At 39.2% G+C, this 24,275-nt stretch overlaps 1 protein-coding gene and 1 long non-coding RNA gene across 3 annotated transcripts in view; one reads left to right on the top strand and one right to left on the bottom strand.

The window, feature by feature from the left end:
• LOC126930315 (putative uncharacterized protein CLLU1-AS1) overlaps positions 1-13,518 on the top strand; it is a 34,589-nt gene extending 21,071 nt beyond the window's left edge. The window contains exons 1-4 of one of the 2 annotated variants that reach the window (XM_050747216.1): positions 4,985-5,038; positions 10,960-11,049; positions 12,430-12,604; positions 13,145-13,518. In XM_050747216.1, coding sequence (XP_050603173.1) covers positions 4,987-5,038; positions 10,960-11,049; positions 12,430-12,593 — 306 coding nt within the window. In that variant the 5' untranslated portion in view covers positions 4,985-4,986 and the 3' untranslated portion in view covers positions 12,594-12,604; positions 13,145-13,518. Of the gene's footprint in view, positions 1-4,984; positions 5,039-10,959; positions 11,050-12,429; positions 12,605-13,144 lie in introns of those variants that run through there. The other variant, XM_050747217.1, reaches the window with a different exon arrangement.
• LOC126930326 (uncharacterized) lies at positions 2,273-12,080 on the bottom strand. The gene is made up of 3 exons (XR_007717575.1): positions 11,759-12,080; positions 7,229-7,797; positions 2,273-4,234 (listed from the first exon to the last, which is right to left on the bottom strand). It is a non-coding gene; the product is annotated as an uncharacterized LOC126930326 (long non-coding RNA).
• Positions 13,519-24,275: the final 10,757 nt, after the last annotated feature.

Raw genomic sequence — 24,275 nt, 5'->3', positions numbered from 1 at the left:
CTCCCAATCCACATTCCCCAAGGAGTTGATGTCATTACTTTCTTAAAAAAGGTTTGCCAACTGATATGGTCTGGATTTGTGTCCCTGCCCAAATCTCATGTTGAATTGTAATCCCCAGTGTGGGAGGAGGGGTCTGGTGGGAGGTGACTGGACCATGGAGGCAGATTTCTTCTTTGCTATTCTCATGATAGTGAGTAAGTTTTCATGAGATCTAGGTTTTTAAAAAGTGTGTGGCACCTTCCCCTTCTCTTCCTCCTGCTCTCGCCATGTAAGACATACATCGTTTGCCTTCCACCATGATTGTATATTTCCTGAAACCTTACCAGCCATGCTTCCTGTACAGCCTGTGAGCAAAATAAGTGTTACTGTCTTAAGCTACTGTTTTGGGATGTTTTGGAAACAGTGAAACGTGATCAAAACAGGTTCTGAGAACTCGAAACTAGATGCCACTATAATGAAATCTAAAACATGGATATTGCTTCTGGTACTGGTTGGTGGACAGAAGCTGGAAGGGGCTGAAAGAGACTTTTAGTAGAATCTTGGTAGACCTTGAGCAGGCTATTGGTAGATTGTTACTGAAAACTGGAGAAAGGAATCCTTGTTATGTAGTGGCAGAAAGTTTAGCAAGATTGTCACCTGCAGTGACATGGAAAATATAAAATATACCTAATAAACTGGTAGATTGGGCTAAGAAAAATTCCAACCAGAATGTTGAAAATGCCAGGGAGATTCTTTTAGTCATATATAATAAGTGTGTGGGGAAAATGAATTTTAAAAACAGGAACTGTTACATTTTCAGGAAAATTTTAAGATAATCTATTGAAGATCCAAGATGTTTAATATTAATTGATGTTACACTCAAATATAAAACTATTTCTCTTTCTCAGTCTCTCCACAGAGCAGAGGATTCTCAAATTAAGAAAAGATATCAGCTCAAAGATCAAATTCAAAAGCCAAAGACCTTTTGTTTGGACCTTAGAAAGATATAAGGTAATGTCTCATAAGCCCTTTGAAACAGAGTTCCTCTAAGGATCTAAGCATATGCTAGGCAGATTCTCTCAGTTAAACAATAAATCTTCTAGTAATCTTAAGGTTATGTAGTCCCATCACAGCCTTACAGGGATCTCGGGTAGAGAATGACTTACGTCAAACAGATTTTTGTCTAATGGAGTATTCTCTAATAAGAATCACAGGAAGTCCCGGAATTTTAAACAGAATTGTACAAACACATTTTGACAGCTTGAGCTAAAAGGAACAGAAATAGTATTAAATGAAAAGAGGGCCAAGAACCAAGAACCTGGAGGGAAGACCCAAGAAGCAGTAGGGAATCCAGGCAGCAGGACTGAGACCTACAAAGAGACCTGTAGTGTTTGCTGTCTGGATATCAGAGTTACTATGAGCCAATGACTGTCATGTGCTCTGATTTTCCTCTATTTAAAACAAGAGTGTCTATAGTGGCTGTCCTATATATATTTTACCATTGAATATTGGGTATGTAGGTTGCAAATAACTTGTCTCTTAGTTTACAAGTCTTCAGATTGAGAGGATAAATACATAAGAAATCTCTCCTGAAGGACTTCGTCTGTACCTGCTACTGAGTCTTCTAAGGTGAGAGTGTAGGAGTGTATTTTGCATGTATATATAAATAATTTGTAACCAGTAAGTGGACTTCAGAATTTTTAAACATGTCTACAATTTTTAAAAACACTTTTCTTATTACAGATGAAGTCTAATTCCTATCCCCTTGAATATAGGGTGACCTTAATAACTCACTTTTAAAAAATAGAATGGGATGGAAGTGATGCTACATTAATTCCCAGGCTAGGTCTTACACAGTAATACAGTGTCATTCTAGCTCTCTCTTGAAATGCTCACTGTTGCACCGCAGCTGCCTTGCTGTGAGGAAGCTCAGGCCACAAGGAACCTCCCAGGAACTCTAGCACTCAGCCCTAGCTTAGCTCCCAGCCAAAAGCCAGCACCAACTTGGCAGGTATGCAAGTGGGCCATTCTGGAAGTACATGTGCCAGTCCATCAAGCCTCCCCCTGCTGATACCACATAGACCAGAGACGAGTCTTCCCAGACAAGCCCTCCTCAAATTTTAAATTTGTTTGCAAAATGAATGTTGTTACTTTAAGCCATCAAATTCGGGGTAATGTGATGCAGATCAATAGTAACAGGAATAGTTTCCCTTCATATATATAAAATTTTAACTCCATCCTTACAATGCCAATCTGTAGATAAACATTCTATGATAATGAATAAAAACATAAAGAACTAATATGTATCTGGCATTTATTGATAAATTAATATAGGCTTGGCCCTATTCTATGTACTTGACATGTGTTAGCTCATTTTATTCTTACAGCCCTCTGAGGAAAATACTTTTATTATCTTCATTTAATGATAAGAAAAAGGAGGCCTGGGGAGATTAGGTAACATGGCCAAGACCATACAACCAGAGTACCCAAGCCAGAAGTCCAGACATTCTTGTTCAGGAGTCTATGGTCGTTATTCTCTGTGCATCTTACAGTTGGAATCTTCTAACTTTAACTATCCCTCTTATCATTAACACCAGGCAGCTCTTTGCTTTCATAGCTCCAGCCTTGATCTTCAGTTGACAGAGCTTCTCATTCTTACGCAGCAGGTCACAGTCTAAATGTTGTCCACAAATATAAGATTTTATCAGGTCAGAGGTCAGAGAACTATGACCCATAAGTGAGATCTGACCTGCCAGCTGCTTTTGTAAATAAAGAGTTTTTAAAAATTCCATAAAATAATCACATTGGTTAGTTTATATTGTTTATAGCTCCTTTTACACTACATGGTGATTTGAACAGTTGTGATAGAGACCACAGGGTCCACAAAGCCTGAAATATTCTTTTTAGTCCTTTTTAGCAAAAGTTTGCTGATCCCTGACTTAGATGACTGAAGACCCCTTTACGCTGAATTCATGCCATGTTATAAAAAGGGTATACATATGTTAGAGTTGTAGATGGACCTGGACTAAAATCCAGCTCTGTTACCTAACTGTAATCCTGGGAGAATCTCTTAATATCTCTGAATCTTAATATTCTTTTTCAAAAAGAGAATGTTAAGACCTCTGTCTTAATCGATACATGCTAAGATATTGACACATAAAATATTATTAATATGTTAAAAAATTTTACCAATCTTTTGTGATTAGGTCAAAATTTAGTGGACCATATAATCAGGGGTCACAAAATAAAAGATGCCTAATAATAACAACCATTTGTAACTGTTGGAGTATGTGAAGAGAAAACAGAGGCAAAAACTTCTGTTAGGTGTAACGCAGAGGTGGGAATTGGTCAGTGAAACTCTGACCAATGGAGGTGAAAGTCCAGGTTGCGAATTTCCTTCTATAGTCTGGATTGTAAAAGAAAAATCCTGCAGGCAGAGATAGTTTCATAGGAAACAGTTTTCCAGAAAATCAATTTCTAATTGATTAAATGTCAAGATTTGAAGAAATAACTTCTGGTTGCTTATTGAGCTAAAGGAATAATCCTATTTTCCCTACTATGACTGAATATATTTCTTTGAGAATATGAGTAAATTTAGAATCCCAAAGGCAGAGTGATTTGACCTGATTAGAAGTATTTTTTTCCATTTCTGCAAATAGTCCAAGCAACTGTCAGCAAGTTAGTTATTTTATCATTCCAACCAAAATGGTTTAATATTTTGGGGGTTGAAATTTTTAAAGTTGATTTAAATAACTGAAATGGCCAATTGTTTTCAGGTCCTTAGAGAAGTGAGCAGTCACATTCCGGTTTCTTGGGAGAATGAGGAGAACTGTGTTTTGGAAGGGAGATTTTGGGGGCAGTTAGTCTTTTCTGTGATTGTTGCTGGGAGATCTGTCATTGGTGTGATAGTAATGGAATCTGAGCTCCTCTGAGCTCCCAGGTGAGGCAGGTCATCTGGGCAGATATTCTTGTATATCTGGCTAAGTGAAGGGTGAACCAGAATAGTGGGAGAGGCTTTGTTCTGATAAACGAATAGTGGGCCTGTCCTGCACACGGGGTGTAAGATGAGCAAGGAGATGGATGCTGGGGCTTGATGAGGCAGGTACGTGGGAAGCAGCTGAAACATCTCGGATCTGCTGCACAGATTCTGGTTTTCTTCACTTGAGTTTCTTTTCTTTCCCTATTTTCACTTGTCACACACACAAAGGGCAGTGAAATGCCAACCTGACCCAATGAAAAGACTGGAGATATGAAACTGTAAAAGAAGATAATGATTAGGAACATGTGGGGATGACTGGAGACCCTTGATAATTGTGCTTCACTTTCCTGTTTAACCTTTTAACTAGAAACAGGCATTCATCTAACAGACATGTTCTTCTTAAAAGGAAAAAAGAAAGGAAGAAAGAAAAAGAAAGAGAAAGAAAGACAGAAAGAAAGAAATAAAGAAAAAGAAAAGAAAGAATGAAAAAAAGAGAGAAAGAAGAAGAAAGGAAGGCGGGAATGAAGGAAGGAAGAAAGGAAGGAAAAAAGAGGGAAAGAAAATAAGTTTTTCTCAAATCATATAGGCACATTTTTTATATTGTATCACACCAATTTTCAGTTCCTTAAGGAAATCACAGAATCTAAAAGTGGAAATTTCCTTGGAGGTCACTTTGCCCAGATTTCTACTCATGCAGAACTCTTTTATGTAACTACCTTGGTAGGTTCATTGATTCATTCAACAATATCTCTTGAGTGTGATCACTAGGTATTGATCTGGGCACAGGACTGAACAAAAGAAATTAACATTTTTGCCTTCATGGAGATCTGCTTATATTCCAGGGCCTATGCTTGGTCATTTCCAGTTATTGAGAACTGTCAGTCTACATGCAAGTAAATCAGTTCTTAAGTGTTTAACAAACTCTTTTGGAGCAGCATTTTAAGCACTTTACAAATACATTATTAACTCATTTAATGCTCACAGTAATCCTATAAAGTAGACACTACTGTCATCGTATCCCTTCACAGATGAACAAATTGAGACACAACCAACTTAAGGAATGCCTTAAGACTGCCACTGGTAAGCAACAGGGGTTAAATTAGAAACCCACAGTGAGGGTCTGGAGTGAGGACATGGAATGCAGGGTTCTAGTTAAGAGTCTGCTCTCTTAACCACCAGGCTACACTGCCAACATTTGTTTAGCTTATGTTTGTGATTTGGCTCTATTTCTACTGGTATTGGCTTTTTTTTTTTTTTTTTTTTGATGGAGTCTCACTCTGTCCCCCAGGCTGGAGTGCAGTGACACTATCTTGGCTCACTGCAAGCTCTGCCTCCCGGGTTCACGCCATTCTCCTGCCTCAGCCTCCCGAGTAGCTGGGACTATAGGCACCCGCCACCACGCCAGGCTAATTTTTTGTATTTTTAGTACAGACGGGGTTTCACCATGTTAGCCAGGATGGTCTCGATCTCCTGACCTCATGAGCCACCCGCCTCAGCCTCCCAAAGTGCTGATATTACAGGCATGAGCCACCGTGCCCGGCGGTATTGGCATTTCTTACCCTAAAATGATCTGAAGATCTCTTGGGATCTTCTACTGCATACTCTAATGTCCTGAATACAACCAACCAAAGACAACTTCTTATTCTCTTGACTTACATGATTTATATAGGAGAAGATAGCACCTCTTTAAGAGGTGTGAACCCCACTCCCCCCAACCAACCCTCCCTGCCTAAATAAAAGGGCACTGCCTGCCACATACTAGTCAATAAATGATAGATCTTGATATTAATACATTTTTGGCTCAATGATTTGCAAAATTTCTCAGTTTAGCTTCCTTCCTCCAGTTTAAGCCTTTAGGATAAAGGGCCAATCAGGCATTATCGGCACATTTTCAAAATTTTTCCTGAAAGCAAATTTTAATAAATGAGAGAGAACTCCATGAGGCTAATGGGAGAGACCTTGTCATCACCAACAATGGAAATGAGGGACGGGGAAGGATGCAGAAGCTGGGAACCCTGGAAAGTTCACTCACATGGGAACATCTTAATGGCTGCCTTCCATAGTCAGTTAACCATTTTCTCCCCACAGCATAGACAAATAAAACAGCTCTGACCAGGTAGCTGCCTTGCCTTGGGTCCAGAAAACAAACAAACAAACAAACAAAAAACACCTCTTTTATGTCATTTCATCATGAAATAAGAAGTGAGAATGAGTTAGATAAAACTTTGAGCAGAGCAACAATACTTTTTATGTTTTTCTGAGTCAACTCATGGGTGAGTTTAATCTTTTGCTTGAAAGGAATTCAAAGAATGTCAGGTGCCTTCTCATTTCAAATGGAATAGTCCCAAAATACCGTCTACCATCAAATCCCAACAATTTCTGGATTATCTCTCACGGCTCCTCTTCCTGTAATGGATGAAATTGATCTAGTCCGCTTTCTTTACACCTGGTTTCATGAGCCTCAGCCAAGATGACTTCCCTTTTCTTAGCCAATCCTCCTACCTGCAAATTTGGCTAATGAAAAGCATAATTCCCATGGCTTCCCCACTTCTGCTTCTCTCACTCCAAATAAGAGGCTCTGCTCTACATAGAATTACCCTCCTTTTCCGTTCATGCAAAGCCTACCTTTGAATATGTCTTTTCTGGCATGACATTTCCCAGACATGCTTCTAAACATAGTTTGCAGCTGCTCCTCTGTGTGTCCCACTCCAGTCCTGCCCAGAAGGCCTTTACCCAAACTAGGAAAACAATTGATTGGGTGAATATTTCCATGCAGAGGGGTTGGAATAGCTGTTGGAAAAAACAGTCTTTTTTTTTTTTTTTTTTTTTTTTTTTTTTTTTGAGATAGAATCTTGCTCTGTCGCAAGGCTGGAGTGCAGTAGCATGATCTCAGCTTGCTGCAACCTCTGACTCCTGAGTTCAAGTGACTCTCCTGCCTTAGCTTCCCGAGTAGCTGGGACTACAGGCGCCTCTCACCACGCCTGGCTAACTTTTGTTATTTTTAGTAAAGACTAGGTTTCACCATGTTGACAAGGCTGGTTTCAAACTCCTGATCTCAGATGATCTGCCCCCCTTGACCTCCCAAAGTGCTGGGGTTACAGGCATGAGCCACCACACCTGGCCAAAAACCAGTCTTTTCATAATAGCCAAGATGTAGGTATATAGAAAGCAAAAACAACAGCTACTTCATGTGGGTATTCCAAAGGCTGTTTTTGTGAGTTTGTAAAAGAGGATGTCTTTTAAGAATTTTTCACACTATACAGTACTTACTTTGTTTCTGATAAATTTTTTAGGGTGTCATACGTATCTGCAAGAAAGGTTTTTAAAAATTAATCAATTTTGGGTCCCGTGACACCCATTCATGAAATATTTTTTTTTTCCAAGATAAAGAAAAGTTGGCAAAAATAATTCGAGATGTTTGCCAAGTGCAGTCAAAGAATTTGGCTTAGAATCTGAGTCCCTGGAACCAAACAAAAATATTAACAAGTCAGGTGGGTTTCCATTTCATCCTGGCTGGATATTTTTAAGTGCTTGCTGCTTGTTAGGGAAGAAATGGATCATAGGTCATTAACTTAAAAAAAAAAAAAAGGAATATTTATTCTTTTGAATTTTTCCCGAATGCTTTGAATGGATTTCTGTTGCATTATTGGTTGAGTATATTCTTGTCAGGATAATCCACTTTTAGTGGCTTCATTTACATTAGCTATCACTCCAGAGAGCCATAGTAACAGGCTGCTGAATTACCCAAGAGAAATTACTCTTGAAAGTAATCATTGTGAATGAATTTTCATCACTTGGTCTCATCATCTCATGCTGTTTTGTCTCTTTCCTTTTTGCCCCTGATAAAAGATAGGCATAAAGAGGGCTTTTGTTATGATCTCATTTTCTTTGGAAAACTTGGTCTTATTAATCATAGCAGCCAGCTTATGGAGGCAACCAAAGGGTCTCTCTCTCTCTCTCTCTCTCACATACACACACACACACTCTCTCTCTCACATACACACACACACTCTCTCTCTCTCACATACACACACACACTCTCTCTGTCTCTCTCTCTCACACACACACACATACACAACACAGAGTTTTTGAAATGCATTTCAATTTGTGGGGAACATAAAGACTAATTTACTTTCATCTACAATATATCACACAAATTTGGTTTTCACGTAACTTCACTGGTACAAGAAATATGTTTAAGTACAGGGGCTTAAATACTGTACTGAATACTACCGTACTGAATTTGTTTTACGTTACCAACACATGCACAACAGTTGAAATTTAAAACTCTTGGACAAAAACCTAGAATAAATAATATGTTTTTACTTACCTGTCCGTAATGTATATATACCTGGCTTTGTGGAAGTGACATATTGCTCACACATCAACTCAGGGTAGGAGAATATAGAAGTGCAAAATAATATCTTAAGAGGTAATTTGCTAAATCATATTCTGTTGTTTTGAGAAAATAAATAAATAATCAGCTTATTGATTTCAGAGTTTAGTCTCCAGATAACACTCAATTACTAAGTTTAGAAAACAGATAATAGCACAAAGGCTGCTAGCAGAATTGTCTGCGGCAAGTTTGTAAATGGAGGAATGAAAGGAGCATTTATTGAGCATCCTCAAAACAAGTCTGGGAGATGATGATTATAGTCCCCAGTTTATAGATGAGGAAACTGAGGCACATAAAGATTGATTTCCTTGCTCAGGAGTCATGCAGCTAGTAAGTAAAGGAGAAACACAAGTCTGTCAGAAGCTGAGGCCTGGGTTTTCTTCCTTGGGAAAACTCAGAAATACTAAGTTACAGAAAACAATCACAGGCTACAACGCAACTTCTCCAGCTCTACTGTGCATATGAATCCCGGGGCCTCTTGTCAGTACATAGATTCTGATTCAGTGAGTCTGCGGTAGGACCCGAGATTCTGCCTTTTTAACAAGCCCTCAGCAGATTCTGATGCTGCTGTTCCAGGGACCAAAATGAAGTATCAAGATACTTAAGATTACAATGTAAAATTTTACCTTAAACCCAAATATGTCATATCCTACTCCAATTCTGTATTTTTCTGATAGTTTCCTTTCTTCTCTTCTCTGATCTTTTTGTCACTTTTCTTTATTCCTGAAGAAGTTAGAGCAAACCACTGAAATACAGTTTTTCTAGCATCCTTTAGCCAACTGCAATGAAATGTTAGGTCAAGTGTTATTTTTCCTTAGTTGGTAAAAAAAGAAATGTGATTTGTGGAATCTGTGGAATCTGGATGCTAAAAGAGAATTTAGTCTCACCCTCCTTTATTTCCTTCCTCTGATATTTCTGTTTCTCAGACCTCCCTCTTTTTTTTTCTTCTTCCCCCAACCTTTTAATTTTTTTGTCACACTGGTAATAATCTCTGGCCCTTTCACAAAAATATTTAAAACTCTGCATTATCACTTAACCCCAATATTTTCTCTCCTTTTATTTATTTATTTATTTATTTATTTTTTTAATTTTATTTTATTTTATTTTATTTTTTGAGACGGAGTCTTGCTCTGTCACCCAGGCTGGAGTGCAGTGGCGTGATCTCGGCTCACTGCAAGCTCCGCCTCCCGGGTTCACGCCATTCTCCTGCCTCAGCCTCCCGAGTAGCTGGGACTACAGGCGCCCACAACCGCGCCCGGCTAATTTTTTTTGTATTTTTAGTAGAGACGGGGTTTCATCGTGGTCTCGATCTCCTGACCTTGTGATCCGCCCGCCTCGGCCTCCCAAAGTGCTGGGATTACAGGCGTGAGCCACCGCGCCCGGCCTCTCTCCTTTTATTAAATTGAGTCCTATGGCTCATTTTAATTCCTTTAGCTTTTTAGTTAGATGTATGATGCTATAATTCAGGCATAGTCAAAGCTGGAGACAGCAGCATAATGCTATCATACCTGAGTTAGACTGCCTGAGTTAATAGCCTAGGGTGACTAGCAGTCTTAACTTGGGTTAGGTATTTAACTTTAGGAGCTCAGTTTCTCCTTCTGTAAAGTAGGATAATAATGGTATACATATTTGGGTTATTTGTGAAAAATAAATTTGACGAAAGTTAATTCACATAAAGGACTTAGTGTAGTGCTTTGAATGGTGTCAGCTATATCATAATTAAAGATTATTATTTCCCCAGGGGCTATGGGGTTATTTATCTGGACAACTGAGGACGGTGGCATGTAGCCCAGCAGTTTCCTTACATGCCGTGACCCAACACGCCGAGCCAGCTCTGTCTTAGGCATTCCCTGGAAGCAGTGGCTTATTGGTATGTTCAACACCCAGGCCAGATCGTGTGTTAACCCCTTCCTCCTCTATTCCATACATTTCTTTTTCAGTAATAACCTTGTAATAATCAGTAACAATTATATTTTTCTTGATTTACTCTTCCATTTTAAAACAAATACCAGTTTTAAAAAGAAGAAAGCTGTAATTTCAATGATGTTACTTAGTCTTGTAAAAATATTTCACATACTTAAAATTTGTGTCTAAAAAGCCAAAAATATTCCAACATGACATTCACACTCTGTTTTACTGTTCAGAATTTGAAGCACTAGTAAAAACTCTAAGTGTTTCAACAGAATGACAGAAGCAAGAAATTTTGGTTCAGTTATTTTGTCTATACAATCACTGTGTTATCATTCTTGATTTTGAATCTGTGATTTGAAGAAGAAACATGTGGTACCCCAGAGACTAGGGCCATGAACTACCCTAAGTATTTACCTGAGTCCTTATGAGTCAGGGACTGTATACCTGGATGTTTCCGATAATAATTTTCATGTCAGTTTCAATGTTTGTTAAGGAACAGATAATAAAAATGTGCAAACTTTAAACTATTTATATATTTGAAAGCTCAGTGGTGACCACAACAATTATTTAGAATGCAAACCAAGAAAAGGTTTTTTTCAGGGCAGAGTATTTGACCACTAGTATGATTTAGAATTATGATGCATGGCAATAATGATACCAAACTACATTTCAGTTGACTCTATTATTTTTTCAGATTCTCTACAGACAGTGCAGCCTAATATCTCTCAGACTAGCACTTCCCACGGCCCTGCACTTGGGGCCCCACTGCCTGGTAGAAATGAAAGTCAGTGTTTGAAAGTATTTAAAGAATCCTGCTAATCCCTATTTTATCCATAAACATCATCTGTCATAAAGAAACTTTTAGCAGAAACATTTTTCACAACTTCTGAGAGATCTTGTGGGGGGTTTTGCCATAAAGTGCTCTTGTTGAGCTCTTGATACCTATAAGCTGATATCCTGGGTTTGTCCCAAATGATGCCTCCCATCCATTCTTTAGCAGGACACTATCCCAGTTCAGATGCCTATACCCCATCTCCACATATGTTTCACCAAAACCATAAATTTTGAAACAGAGTCAATATAAATGTATAACATATTGTTTTAGGGCTCTTCTGACAAAAAGAACCAATAGGATGTGTGTGTATGTGTGTGTGTGTGTGTGTGTGCGTGCACATACAACTATGCACTACACAACGGCATTTCAGTCTAGAAAGGATTGCATATATGATGGTGATCCCATAAGATTATACCATATTTTTACTGTACCTTTTCTACATTTAGATATGGTTAGATATATACATACTTATCATTATGTTACAGACTACACTATGTAGCCTAGGTGTATAGTAGTCTATGCTGTCTAGGTTTGTGTAATTACACTCTATGATGTTTGCACAATGATGAAATCACTCAACAATGCATTTCTCAGAAACATATCTCCATTGTTAAGCAATGCATGACTGGATATGTAAATTAAATGGAAATTGGCTCACACAATTATGGAGGCCAAGAAGTCCCATGATCTGCCATCTGCAAGCTGGAGAACCAGGAAAGCTGGCAGTGTAATTCAGTCCAAGTCCAAAGAACTGAGAACCAGGGAAGCCAAAGGGGTAAATCCTGGTTTAAGTCTGAAGGCCCACTAACCAGGAGCACTAATATCCAAGGGCAGGAGAAGATGATATGCTAGACCAAGAAGAGAAGAAGCAAATTTTCCTTTCCTCTACCTTTTTGTTTTATTCAGGCCTTCGACAGATTAGATGATGCCTGCCCTTGTTGGTGAGAGCCATCTGCTTTACTAAGTTCACCAATTCAAATGCTAATCTCTTCCCAAAACACTCTTATAGACACACCCAGAATAATGTTTTACCAGGTACCTGGTCATCCTTTAACCTAGCCAGGTTGATACCTAAATTTAATTATCACACATATAGTCTTACCAATTAGTGACCTTTTCATTCTTTATGGTATTACCAGTGAAGATTTGTAGATGGTCTACTTGGTTTTATAGGTTTTGATCAGCACTCAGAAGCTCAGTTTGATCACCCTAGTGTGGCCTGAGCTGAAAGTGCTGAGACAGTGAGTTCTTTGGGTCTTATTTCTAGAAACCAGGAAATGAGAGAGATAGTGACTTGGTTTCCCGTTTGTTTCCCTTTTGTTCTCTTAGTGGCCTTGCTAACAAGTTTACCTCCAAACTATGAGATTTCAGAAGGAAAACCAAGAGCCATCTCTGCATATGTGAGAGTGGACAAAGGAAATGTGCCAAGGAGAAGAAAGAAGACACGCTTGGGCAATGATTATGGGAAGAAGGAAGCACAGGAGAAAATGTAAGAAATGTACAGGCGAGAGAGAGATCAGAAGAAAGACGGGAAATGTGGGAAAGCAGCAGGAATCATAACAACAATAATGCCAATTTGGAAACAAGAACCAGTGCATAAAGCATACCAAGAAGGCCAACGAAGTGCCAAGGATGGAAAGCCACCCTATCAGGAGAAAGTCAAGCCATAGCAAATGTTTTATGAGACAGCTTAACACGATGACCGACCAAGACAGCAGGACAAGTGAGGCATGGAGAAATGACCCAGACCTGGACCTTTCCGGCCTCTGAATTTGGTTCACACCTCTTGTCAGAGGGAGTAGTGACCAAAGGAAACACTCTTTGCTTTAATTATGGAAACAGGAATATACCTGATTTTGTATTTAACTGTGTATATTTAAGATCTGAATATTTCTATACCCCAAAGCATAATGTATTAGGGTCAATCATTTGAAATTGCCAATATACACTCATTTTACCTATAAAAACTATAATTTTGCATGGTTCAAACTAATAGATATGAAGATATTCTCAAGCAAACTTTTTTTTTTCTTTTGTCTTGAAGCCCATATGGAAGATCCAAAGAGAACTTTGGCCTTGGCTAAGCTTCCTACATTCTCCTGGAGTTTGTGGTTTATGAATGTGGTGCCATCTGGGGAACTGACAACCCCTGAGGGTTCACTCTGCTCATCTTCCAGGTGAGAGAAGAAGAAGGGGAGAAGGAAAGAGAAGTTCTAGAATTTCACAGGCTGAGGGAGATGGTAGGAACTTCTGTCTATGTTGGTTTCTGTTTATTGGTTTGCTTTTTATTTTGAACTCATTTGACTTAAGGTTCCAGATTTGTTTTTCTCTTTGTAAACTAGACTTTGACATTATTAGCAGTCCCATCTGTTTGCTTTTCTTAAATAAAATGTAAATTGGTTTTTGTTTTAAATTTCAGGTGCTTTTGACTCTGCTATTCATTTCCTAAGGTAGTTTGGGCATGCTAGTGCTGGGAAGAACAGAGAAATCTTGCTTTACAGCATCCTTTTGTTCAAATGAATGTACATGTCTAGTATTCGAAAAATATGAGTTTTAATAGGTTTGATTTTCCTGTCTATAATCTATGTTTTCCTCCTTTATTCCATCATTCTTTCCTATCCCATGGGCTCACATTTATGCTCTGATCAAGTTTCTTTTTATATCTTTCCCCCTCACAACACACACAGGAAATCTAATACAAGCCACTATCTGTTTCTTTCTCAAAGGAAAAGAAAAGGATTCCTATGGGATCATACTGATTCCTGTGGGCCCCTTGCATAAAAGATTGTAGTGCATTAGATAATGACCCTCCATTGGCCAATCAATCATTATTGAGTGACTAGTTTGTGTGGAATACTGTTCATATAATATCTTGAGTAATGATGGGAACAGATTTCATGAGAGACATTGAAATACTCACGGACATAGACTATCTTGGCAATTGTGCTCTTGAGGTTCTTTTATAATGGACACATATTTGGAACAGAAAAAAGCTGGAAACTTTCACAAAGGTTTGATCCAATGGCTCTTTAAACATGAATCTAACCATTGTGAAGTTTGGCATCTACTTTGTACCCCCAGCAGTGCCAACCCGTGTAAGGTATGCAGGTAACAGACAGATGATTGTACTGGGAGTGGTGAAAGTCCCGCCTTAACAAATGTTCTCTGTTTTCTCTGCCTCTGTCATACTATAAAAATGTTTTCTTCTCTGTGATTATTTTAAAGATACCTTTATTCCAGGTAGTATTTTATCCCCTGGGAGATAGATCTTCTTATCTAACCACACATTAGAAAGAGCAGCTGATCTTCAGCCTGGGTGACACAGCAAGACCCCATCTCTCTCTCTCTATATATATGTGTGTGTGTGTGTGTGTGTGTGTGTGTGTGTGTGTGTGTGTGTGTTTGTGTGTATATGTATATATATATAAAAGATTAGGAAGGCATGGTGGTGCGCACCTGTAGTCCCAGCTACTCAGGAGGCTGAGGCGAGAGGATCGCTTGGGTCCAGGAGTTCGAGGCTGCAGCAAGCTATGACTGTGCCACTGCACTCCAGTCTGGGTGACAGAGACAGATCCTGTCTCTAAAAAAAAAAAAAAAAAAAAAAGGAAGAGAAGGAAGAGCAGGCGATCCTATCTTCACATGGCAGGAAACAAGGTCATGAGCAGTGTTCACACAGGACTGTTTTATTTTGACATAATGGAAGTGGCATGGGAAAATGTGAAAAGAAAGGTCACCCTGAATAGCTCTAGGGAAGAAAAAGAATGTTGGGCATTTCAACAAACAGCATTACAGAAAAGAAGAAGCAGATGCCAAAGAGGGGAACTGAAGAAACGTCAGTGATAAATTCACCGTTGCTGCAAATTAGTATTTGCCCAACCTGACTAGGGAAGTTCCAGTGAGCAGTGGAAGAACTTGGCGTGGAGCCTGGGAAACTTTCACCAGCCATCTAGATGGGCAGACGTAGAGTGACCAGTTCATCCAGGTTTGCATGGAACACTAATTCAGTTTTTATTTTATTTTTACATTTATTATCCTTTTTATTTATTTGTTAACTGAGGGAATAAAGGAAGAAAACATAGATTATAGAGAGGAAAATCAAACCTATTAAAACTTACAATTTTCGAATACTAAAAATGTACATCATCTCATACATTATCATTTTTTTTCGTGTGTTGGGAATATTCAATATCCTCCTTCTAGCTATTTGAGACTAATTAATGTATCATTATTAACTATAGTCATCCTATAGTGCTACGGGATGCTGGAATTAATTTCCTCCATCTAATTGTAATTTTGTTTATGTATCTGTTAACAAATCTTTCCCTCTCCCTTCCTTCTCCCTGCCTTTTCTAGTCTCCGGTATCGTCTGTTCTACTTTTTACTTCTATGAGATCAACTTTTTCTAGCTTCCGCATATAAATGAGAATATGTGGGGTTTAACTTGCTGTTCCTGGCTAATTTCACTTAATATTAATGTCCTCCGTCCCATCTGTGTTGTCGTGAATCACAGGATTTTATTCTTTTTTTAAGGAAGGCCTATTTTTAATGTTTTTTTAGAGACCGAGTCTTACGTTGCCCAGGCTGGTCTCAAACTTCCGGCCTCAAGAGATCCTCCCACCTCAGCCTCCCATGGAGCTGGGATGACAGGCACACACCACTGCTTTGGCTAATTCTTTTTTATAGCTGATAAGTATTTCATGGTGTACATATGCCACATTTTCTTTGTCCATTCATCTGATCACCTAGGTTGAGTCTGTATCTTGGCTATTGAGAATAGTGCTGCAATAAACATGGGAGTATAGATTCTCTTTTATTACTGGTTTCTTTTCCTTTGGGTAAATTCCCAGTGGTTGGGTTGCTGAATCATATGGTAGTTCTATTTGTTTTCCATATGGCTATATTATTTCCTGGTGTTGACACCAAATATTCCACATTTCAGAAATACCTTCAGTCCTAGGCTCACTGGGGTGGTTCATCACTCCAGCTCATACCCCCCAGATACTGAGAATACCATCATCTTATTCTAACCTGCCTAAGGTTATCATTACTATGGGTTAGGTCGTATAGTGTGTACATTAAGGTTCTTTGGAGAAACAGAACCAAAAGGAAAGCTATAGATATATAAGCACATATTTTTTATGGGAATTGACTTATATGATTACGAAGGCAGAAGGTTTCATGATTTGCTGTCCCTATGCTGGAGAACTAGGGAAGCTGGTGGTGTATTTTAGCCTGAGTCTTAAGGCCCGAGAACCAAGGAAGCTGATGGTGCAACTTAACAATCTGGGGCTAAAGACCTGAAACCAGAGGTGGCCACCGGTGTCAATCCTAGAGACCAAAGGCCCAAGAATCCAAATCTCTCATGTCTGATGGCACGAAAGGATGGATGTCCCAGCTTAAGAAGAGAAAAGGAATTCACCCTTCTGCCTTTTTTGTTCTATCCAGGCACTCAACAGATTAAACAATGTGCACCCACATTGGTGAGGACCATCTGCTTTACCCAGTCTACTGACTCAAGTGTTGATCTCTTCCAAAACCACCCTCACAGATGCACCCAGAAATAGTGCTTTCCAAGCTATCTGGGTGTCCCATAGATCGGTTGGGTCGACACATAAAGTTAGCCATCACAGTGTGGTTCAAATTCCTATCTTTTATTTCTTCCTGCATTTCCCTGAGTGTCTGGACCATCCTCATAAGAGGTTATACTGTCTTTTGTCTTTTAGTAGCTTCAGCCTTTCCTCCCTGACCCTCCCATCTCCTCGTCATTGTTTTCATTTTTAATTTTAGAAACTGATTCATTCTAGGAACATCACTTCCTAAAGTTGTTGTTTGGTGCTATGTGAGAAGATTCTCTGAGGGCTGTAATAGGGGTTGTGAAGCTGAGAGATTTCAGACGTGTCATTCTCACCAGAATTTAACAGTGGCTATCTATTTCCACATGGAGGTAAGTGCAAAGTGTGGTAGTGACTTCAGGAATGTCGGGCCGTTGGTCCTATGAGATAAGCACTTACTGATTTTTTCACGGGAGGCCTGGCATATTCCAAAAGGCACCACACATATAAAATGCATGCACGCCCTGGTCCTGACCAGCCTTTGTTTAGTCTATAATTTATGAAAATATATTAAACCATGGTTATGTTATACATCTTGTATAATGGTGATGATCCATGGCAATACCACAAAATCATTTATGAAATTCATAATGATTTATGTAATCCATAAATTATGCTATAAAATCCATAAATATTTGAGAGTATTGTCAAAAAGTTTTAGAACCAGATAAAATAATTCACTAAGAAAGCCATCTAAGTGAGGCTGGATCCAGTGACTCACACCTGTAATACCCAGCACTTTGGGAGGCCAAGGTGAGAGGATCACTTGAGGCCAGGGGCCAGGGTTTTGATACTAGCCTGGGTAACATAGCAAAACTCTGTCTCAAAAAAGAAAGAAGAAAAGAAAAATCTCATCTAGGTAAAATCAAGCACATTGTATTGACTGAAGATATTTGTATCAAAGTTTCATCCCATGATAATTCTTTGTTACAGAATCATCAAGTACTAATGTCCTTAGCAAGGAAAACAATGAGAACGTGCATAAATTAGGATATTTTTCATAAGTCAACTTTTCATTAACCTTATTAACAGTGGAGAGAAGATGCATTGTTTTGTTTTGTTATAAGCTGAATCATAGTTAAAACAAAAGTTGTCAAAATGTGGTACAAAACACATTTAGTTAAAAATGCATCCAGTGTTTAGAAACACATTTACTACTGAAAGTAGATAATCAAAACATAAAAAAATTAATATGAAGATATTAGATTAGAAACATCTAATGCCAGAAGGTTCTGATGTATCAAAATATTATTGGGATTTCTTAGCAGATCACTGTTTTATTCAAACATTGGAATAGTAAGAATCTTAATAACTAAAAGTTTCTGCTCTCTGTACCAAGTTTTTGAGATAACAGCTCATTTAAATCATCCAGCAATCATATGAGGTAGATACTACTATAATTCCCTCACATTCACATCTAGAAATGTAGGTGGTACATATAAGGGTATATATTATGTGACTGGCATACAAAAACACATCTAATAATTAACTAATGATAACATTTTATGATTAATGGTATTATTACTCTCTCGGTGACTTTCCAAAATGAGACAGAACCCTGCTCTCATTTTTAGCCAGATACTCTAATTTTCTGCTTTATTTTGTATTCTGTAATATATGAATTTCGGAATGCTGGAGGAAATTTATCTTAATAAAGCTCATTAGAAACCTGAATGTGTTGAGAAATCAATTTAAATCTTCCTGTGCTAATACAGATACCTCGAAATTTTTAGGGACCCCAAGGAAACAAAATAATCTGTTCATGATCTTTACACACTTTTTATCGAGTGACCACCATCAGAAGCCAACAGAGACTGGGGAAAAGTCCATTTCTATTCATGCTCTCCTGTTAGAAATGTCTTTCCTGGTAAAGTTCATGAAAAAGTAGATGCTGAGTTGCCTGAATCTCTCTGTAAGTACATCATCTAGGAGGTTTACATAAAGCCGAGATACACAGCTCTAAGGAGAGCTTAAGAGTAGACGTAGTGGAGAAACTGGTTAAGGTCAGAGAGTGTTGGCAGAGAAAATGTTTCCTCTTGTGGCTTGGAAAAGTAGAGCAAGTATTTTGAAACCAGAATTGTGACAAATACTTCATAGCATGGAATAGGTTTCTCTTTAGGAAAAAGAGCTGATGTAAATGTTTACCGGCTATTTTTTTTTTCCAAACATGTATTTACTGTCATGAAAGCTTGAATTTCCAAATTTGAATTTCTGCACATACCAATGAGGGCTAAAGTGGATCTTATTCATCATGGCCTGTTAGAAACTGCCGCCTCTAGTTATATTACCTTCCCTAGGGCAAAATCCACTGCTTACCTGCCTCTCTTCTTCCTTGTTCTTTCTGGCAACCTGTTTTTCCTCATTTCTTTTCTTCCTTCTCTCCTTTTTTTTCATCTCTTTGAACCTCATCCTTTCTCCAGTAACACGCCAATTCCCCCATCTCATGTTCCCAGACCATTCCAGCCCACAGTAATTTCTCCTTTTCCTGACTCCTCATAATACCTAATGTCTTTGCCAAAGACTTTAGCTCATGGATTTTCTAGCTCATAATGTTGCTGAATTGTATTTTGTGTATAAGTCCAGTTCCCTCAACTAGATCCTAAAAGTCTGAGACCCAGGAAGAGAGCATATGTCACTTTTACATTTCCAACAGGACATATATTCCAACAGTGTTCAATCAATACATGCTATTTTGAATTATATTCATTTCCCCCTCCCCAGTTTTCCCAGGCAAGTGTATTTCTTTCATTGTTTTTGCCCAGCCACGCCAATTTTTATCCGTAATATCTGTGACAGGCTAAGGGAAAAAAGAGATAGCCATCACAAACAGGTCATTCATTTGTGGAAGGCAAAGTGTTAAGAAATATTATTAACTCTACTAAAGAATAAGACATTAAGTAATAAACCAAATTTAGTCTGAAAATTTATTCAATGTTGACACAAGAAAAGTGAGGACAGTTATATTTCAACAAATGTTGACAAATTGGATGGTAATAGAAATTAGTTAGCAGATCCCATATACTAACTAGAGAAGCTAGTTGACAGTCAATATAAATTTCAACCCTAAAAAGTAGCTACTTGAGGCTCATGCCTATAATCCCAGCAATTTGGGAGGCTAACGTCAGGGGAACACCCAGGAGTTCGAGACCAGCCCGGGCAACCTGGCAAAATCCCGTCTCTACAAAATACGAAAAATTAGCCTGGCATGATGGTACACACCTATAGTCCCAGCTACTTGGGAGGCTGAGATGGGAGAATCGCTTGAGCCCAGGGAGGTCGAGGCTGTAGTGAGCTGTGATGGTGCCACTACACTCCAGCCTGGGCAACAGAGTAATACCCTGTCTCAAAAAAAAAAAAAAAAAAAGAAAAAGAAAAAAGAAAAGAGAAAGAAAACAGTGAAACAATGGAGCCACTTGAAATATGGCTATGTCAAAAAAAGTCAATTTATTAAAAATACCTTCCTTAATTAAGTTATTGCTCATGTTTGAAATAAAGAATTCATAAATGATTGTTAGACATTGTGTGCTGACATTAGACATGTTGTTGAGTATGATCTGTAGGATTTCTACATTTATTGTCAAATAATACTTTTTAATAACAATAAAACTTTACCATAGGAGAGTAAGGTCCCACAGAGAGTGATAAACACCAAAGGACAAATAATCAGCAGGCTTTAGGGGATCCCACTGAGTGAGTGCAAGATCTTAGTAGAAAAGAGGTATTTGATAAATAGTTGAAACACGAAGGCATGCTTGTTCAGACATTAATTCCCCAGTGTCATGAAAAGAGCATAAGCCAAGAAGTAGAAGATCTGTAATTCAAATTCATTTCTCCATTTTCTGGCTGTAAGAACTTGGACAAGATACCTAATGCATTTGAATATTCATTTCCTCATCTGTAAAATATATGCAACAATTTTTCAATGGCTTTTTGAAAGCAGCATGATAAAAAGCTGTAAGTGCTTGGCAAAGAAAATTGCAGGTGCTTTTTGAATGATGCCATTCATACCTCAGTTTCCCCATATTACACGGGATAGGAATGACATGGTCGTATAGAAAAAGAATCACTGAAATTTACAATGTGAGAACCAGAGACCCAAAGATATGACTTCAGGGGTAAGAATCAAGCGATGAATTAATCTGAAAACCTGTGCTTCTCTTTGGGTGTCTGACTTCGAGACAACTAACATCAGGACTTTCCTCTATTTAAAAAAAAACACAATTAATACATATTTATTATAACAAAGGCCCATGATGAGGTGGGCTGAGGGCCACTCATAGCCTAGGTGTACTCACCTGTGGTAGTGCATGGTGAAAAATACTGTACCCAGTGTTTTTCAGTGGGCAGTGGTGGGACAGAATCATCACCAGACCAGGATTTCTAGCTATATAGCAACTGGCCAGTGCAACTCTGAAGTCAGGGCTTGTCCTAAAGTGGTGAAAGAGAAGAGGCTAGAACCCTGAGAGATGATATCTCACCACCATTTACCTATTCTGTAGCACTTAAGAAGACCAGGCACTGTGCTTTACATGCGTTATCTCATGTAATCCTCCCAGGAACCCCATGAAGTAGGTATTGCTAGCATCTTCCATTTACAGATGAGTAAACTGAGGCACAGAGAGGTTATGTAATTTATCCTAAGCCACATGCCTAGAAACGTTCCAATAAGAGTAGAGTCCAGGCCATCTGAATTCAAAGCCTGCTCTCTTAACCCTTCTGAAAGCAAATCATATTCAATACATTTACAAGAACATCAAGGGAGGTACCTCAAGGATCTGGGCCTGGGAGATGGATGTGTGAAGGGAAAGGCAGTTCGGTCAGACAGCCCTGTGTGATTTCGTCCATCTGGTATGCTGCCTAAATGGCATGGAACCTGCTCCCTGACGGATGCTGGGTGAGGATGTCTGGCGATAAGAATGGCTGTACGTGCTGTGTGTCCCAGTGGCAGGGTTGGTTGCCTATTTCCAGGACCAGGGTCTGCCCTCCCAACTTGACCCAGATAAGTGCCAGATACAGGAGCACAGGTGCAAGATCAACTGATCGGTTTCTTGGGTGGAATTTTCCTGCTTAAAAAAAAAAAATAAAAAGATGCAGGAAAACAACAGTTTCCTATGACCTCATTCTGCTTAAAATTCCTGGATATGTCTCTTATTTCCTCTCTGCTTCCAGATTTTTTTCTTACTTTATTTTAGACTAAATTCAGTTTCTTTAAAAGGAAGCAGGAATCAACTTCATAAATAAGGGGTGTTGATTTTTTTTTGCCTGAACGATTTGAATGACAAAGCTAAAGCACCCTTTTCAGTTGATCTCCACTAACTGCCTGATTGAGTTTTTGCCCAGATGGTCGACTTTGCTCCACAAGGTGCTTCATGGACTTTCTGCATTAGAATAAATGGATGTATTAATTAAATCCATGCCAGGCATGGTGGTTCATGCCTGTAATCCCAACAGTTTTGGAGCCAGGAGGTTGAGACCAGCCTAGGCAACAAAGGGAGACCCTGTCTCTACTAAACTTTTTTAAAAAAAGTCAGAGTGTGCTGACATGCACCTGTAGTCCCAGATACTCAAGAGGCTGAAATGGGAGAATAATTTGAGTCCAGGAGTTTGACGCTACAGTGAGCTATGATCATACCACTGCACTCCACCTTGGGCAACAGAGCCAGGCCCCATCTGTAAAAAAAGATTATAATCATTCATTCATCAAAACTGTTTACTGAGCACCTATTATGTAGCTGACATTATATTAAATGTTGATTTGTGGGGCCTTTCCCCACATCTTCTGAGACAATGTCTCTGGTGGTGAATGTCTTAGTGTGTTTTGTGCTGCTATAACAGACCACTTGAGACTGTGTAATTTATAAGGAACAGAAATGTATTCCTCACAGTTCTGGAGTCTGGGAAGTCGAAGATCAAGGGCCCCAGCAGGTATGGTTGTCTGGGGAAGGCTGCTCTGCTTCCAAGATGGCATTTTGATGCTGTATCCTCCAGAGAGGAGGAACACTGTGTTCCCACATGGAAAAAGCTGTAAATAGCCAACTCACTCTCGCAGCCCCGTTAGATAGGGCCTTAATCTGTGCATGAGGGAGGAGTCCTCATGACCTCATCACATCCCAGAAGCCCTACTTTCTAATATCATTACCTTGATGATATTTAGAAGGGGACGCCACACTCAAACCATAGCAGTGGGCCTAGGAATCTTCATTTTTAGCAAATTCCCAGATAATTTTTATGTACTCAAAAGTTTGCAGACCACTGACCTGTATTATGAACTCTTCAAATACAGAGCATGGGATTTTTTGGAACTTCATAGTCCATAACAAAGTGTCTTACATCATGGTGTTGATGTGGAGTTGGTTAATGATTTAATGAAGAAAGGAATTTCCCAACTCACTGTTCAGAGTGACTTAGGAAGAGCAAACCCATCACTTATTGTCTTTCATCTTTTCATACTTTTTAATTGTTTGGTCTTGAGCCTAGCTGCTCAGATACCTGTAAGTTAAGGATCTATTTATTTCAGAGATTGGCTGTGGATGTCAGTTCTAACTGGAAAGTAAAGTAAAAGAGAGCTATTGCTGTCATCTTCTCAGCACCCATGCACTCTTCTTTTAGGAGTGGCACCTTGATTTCCCTTAGAGGACTGACTTCTGCTTATGGAAGGCCAGCTTGCTGGACTTATCAGTGAAAGGGTGAGTGTGATAGGTAGCACAGTCCCCAAAGGATGTCCATGCCCTGATCCCTGGACCCTGTGAATATGTTACATTGCATGGCAAAAAGGGCTTTGCAGATGTGATTGCAAACATTAAGACAGGGAGATTAGGCCAGTCGTGGTGGCTCACACCTGTAATCCCAGTACTTTGGGAGGCTGAGGTGGGTGGATCACTTGAGATCAGGAATTTCAGACTGGCCTGGGCAACATGGTAAAACCCCGTCTCTACTAAAAATACATAAATTAGCTGGGCATGGTGGCAGATGCCTGTAGTTGCAGCTATTTGGGAGGCTGAGGCAGGAGAATTGCTTGAACCTGGGAGGCAGAGGTTGCACTAAGTTGAGATTGCACCACTGTACTCCAGCCTGGGTGACAGAATGAGACTGTTTCAAACAAAAACAAAAACAAGAAACAAAAAACAAAGATAGGGAGATTATTCTGGATAACCTGGTGGGTGCAACATAATGATTTGAGCCCTTAAAAGTAGAGAACATTGTCTTGCTGGAGTCAGAGTGATGCAGCAGAAGGAAAAGTCAGAGAGACCCAATGTATAAAAGGGATTCATTCACCAGTGCTGGAGAGGATTACAGTTAATGCATGAGAAAGGATGTCGGCAGTCTCTAGGAGCAAAACCTGGTTCATTGCCAGCAAGGCAATGGGAACTTCAGTCCTAGAATCACAAGAAACTGGATTTGGCCAACAACCTGAATGATGCTGGAAGAACATTCTTCTCCAGAGACTCCAGTACGGAGCTCAGCCCTACTGGCAACTTGCTTTTGGCCATATGAGCCCCTAACAGAGGACCCAGCTGAGTTCATTCAGCCTTTAATCCACAGAAGTTTTGAAGTGGTCAATTT

The sequence above is a fragment of the Macaca thibetana genome, chromosome 11 (assembly GCF_024542745.1).
Source record: "Macaca thibetana thibetana isolate TM-01 chromosome 11, ASM2454274v1, whole genome shotgun sequence".
Classification (NCBI taxonomy): Eukaryota; Metazoa; Chordata; class Mammalia; order Primates; family Cercopithecidae; genus Macaca; species Macaca thibetana.
Note: the sequence above shows the minus strand (reverse complement) of the source record. Positions and strands in the feature narration are given on the sequence as shown.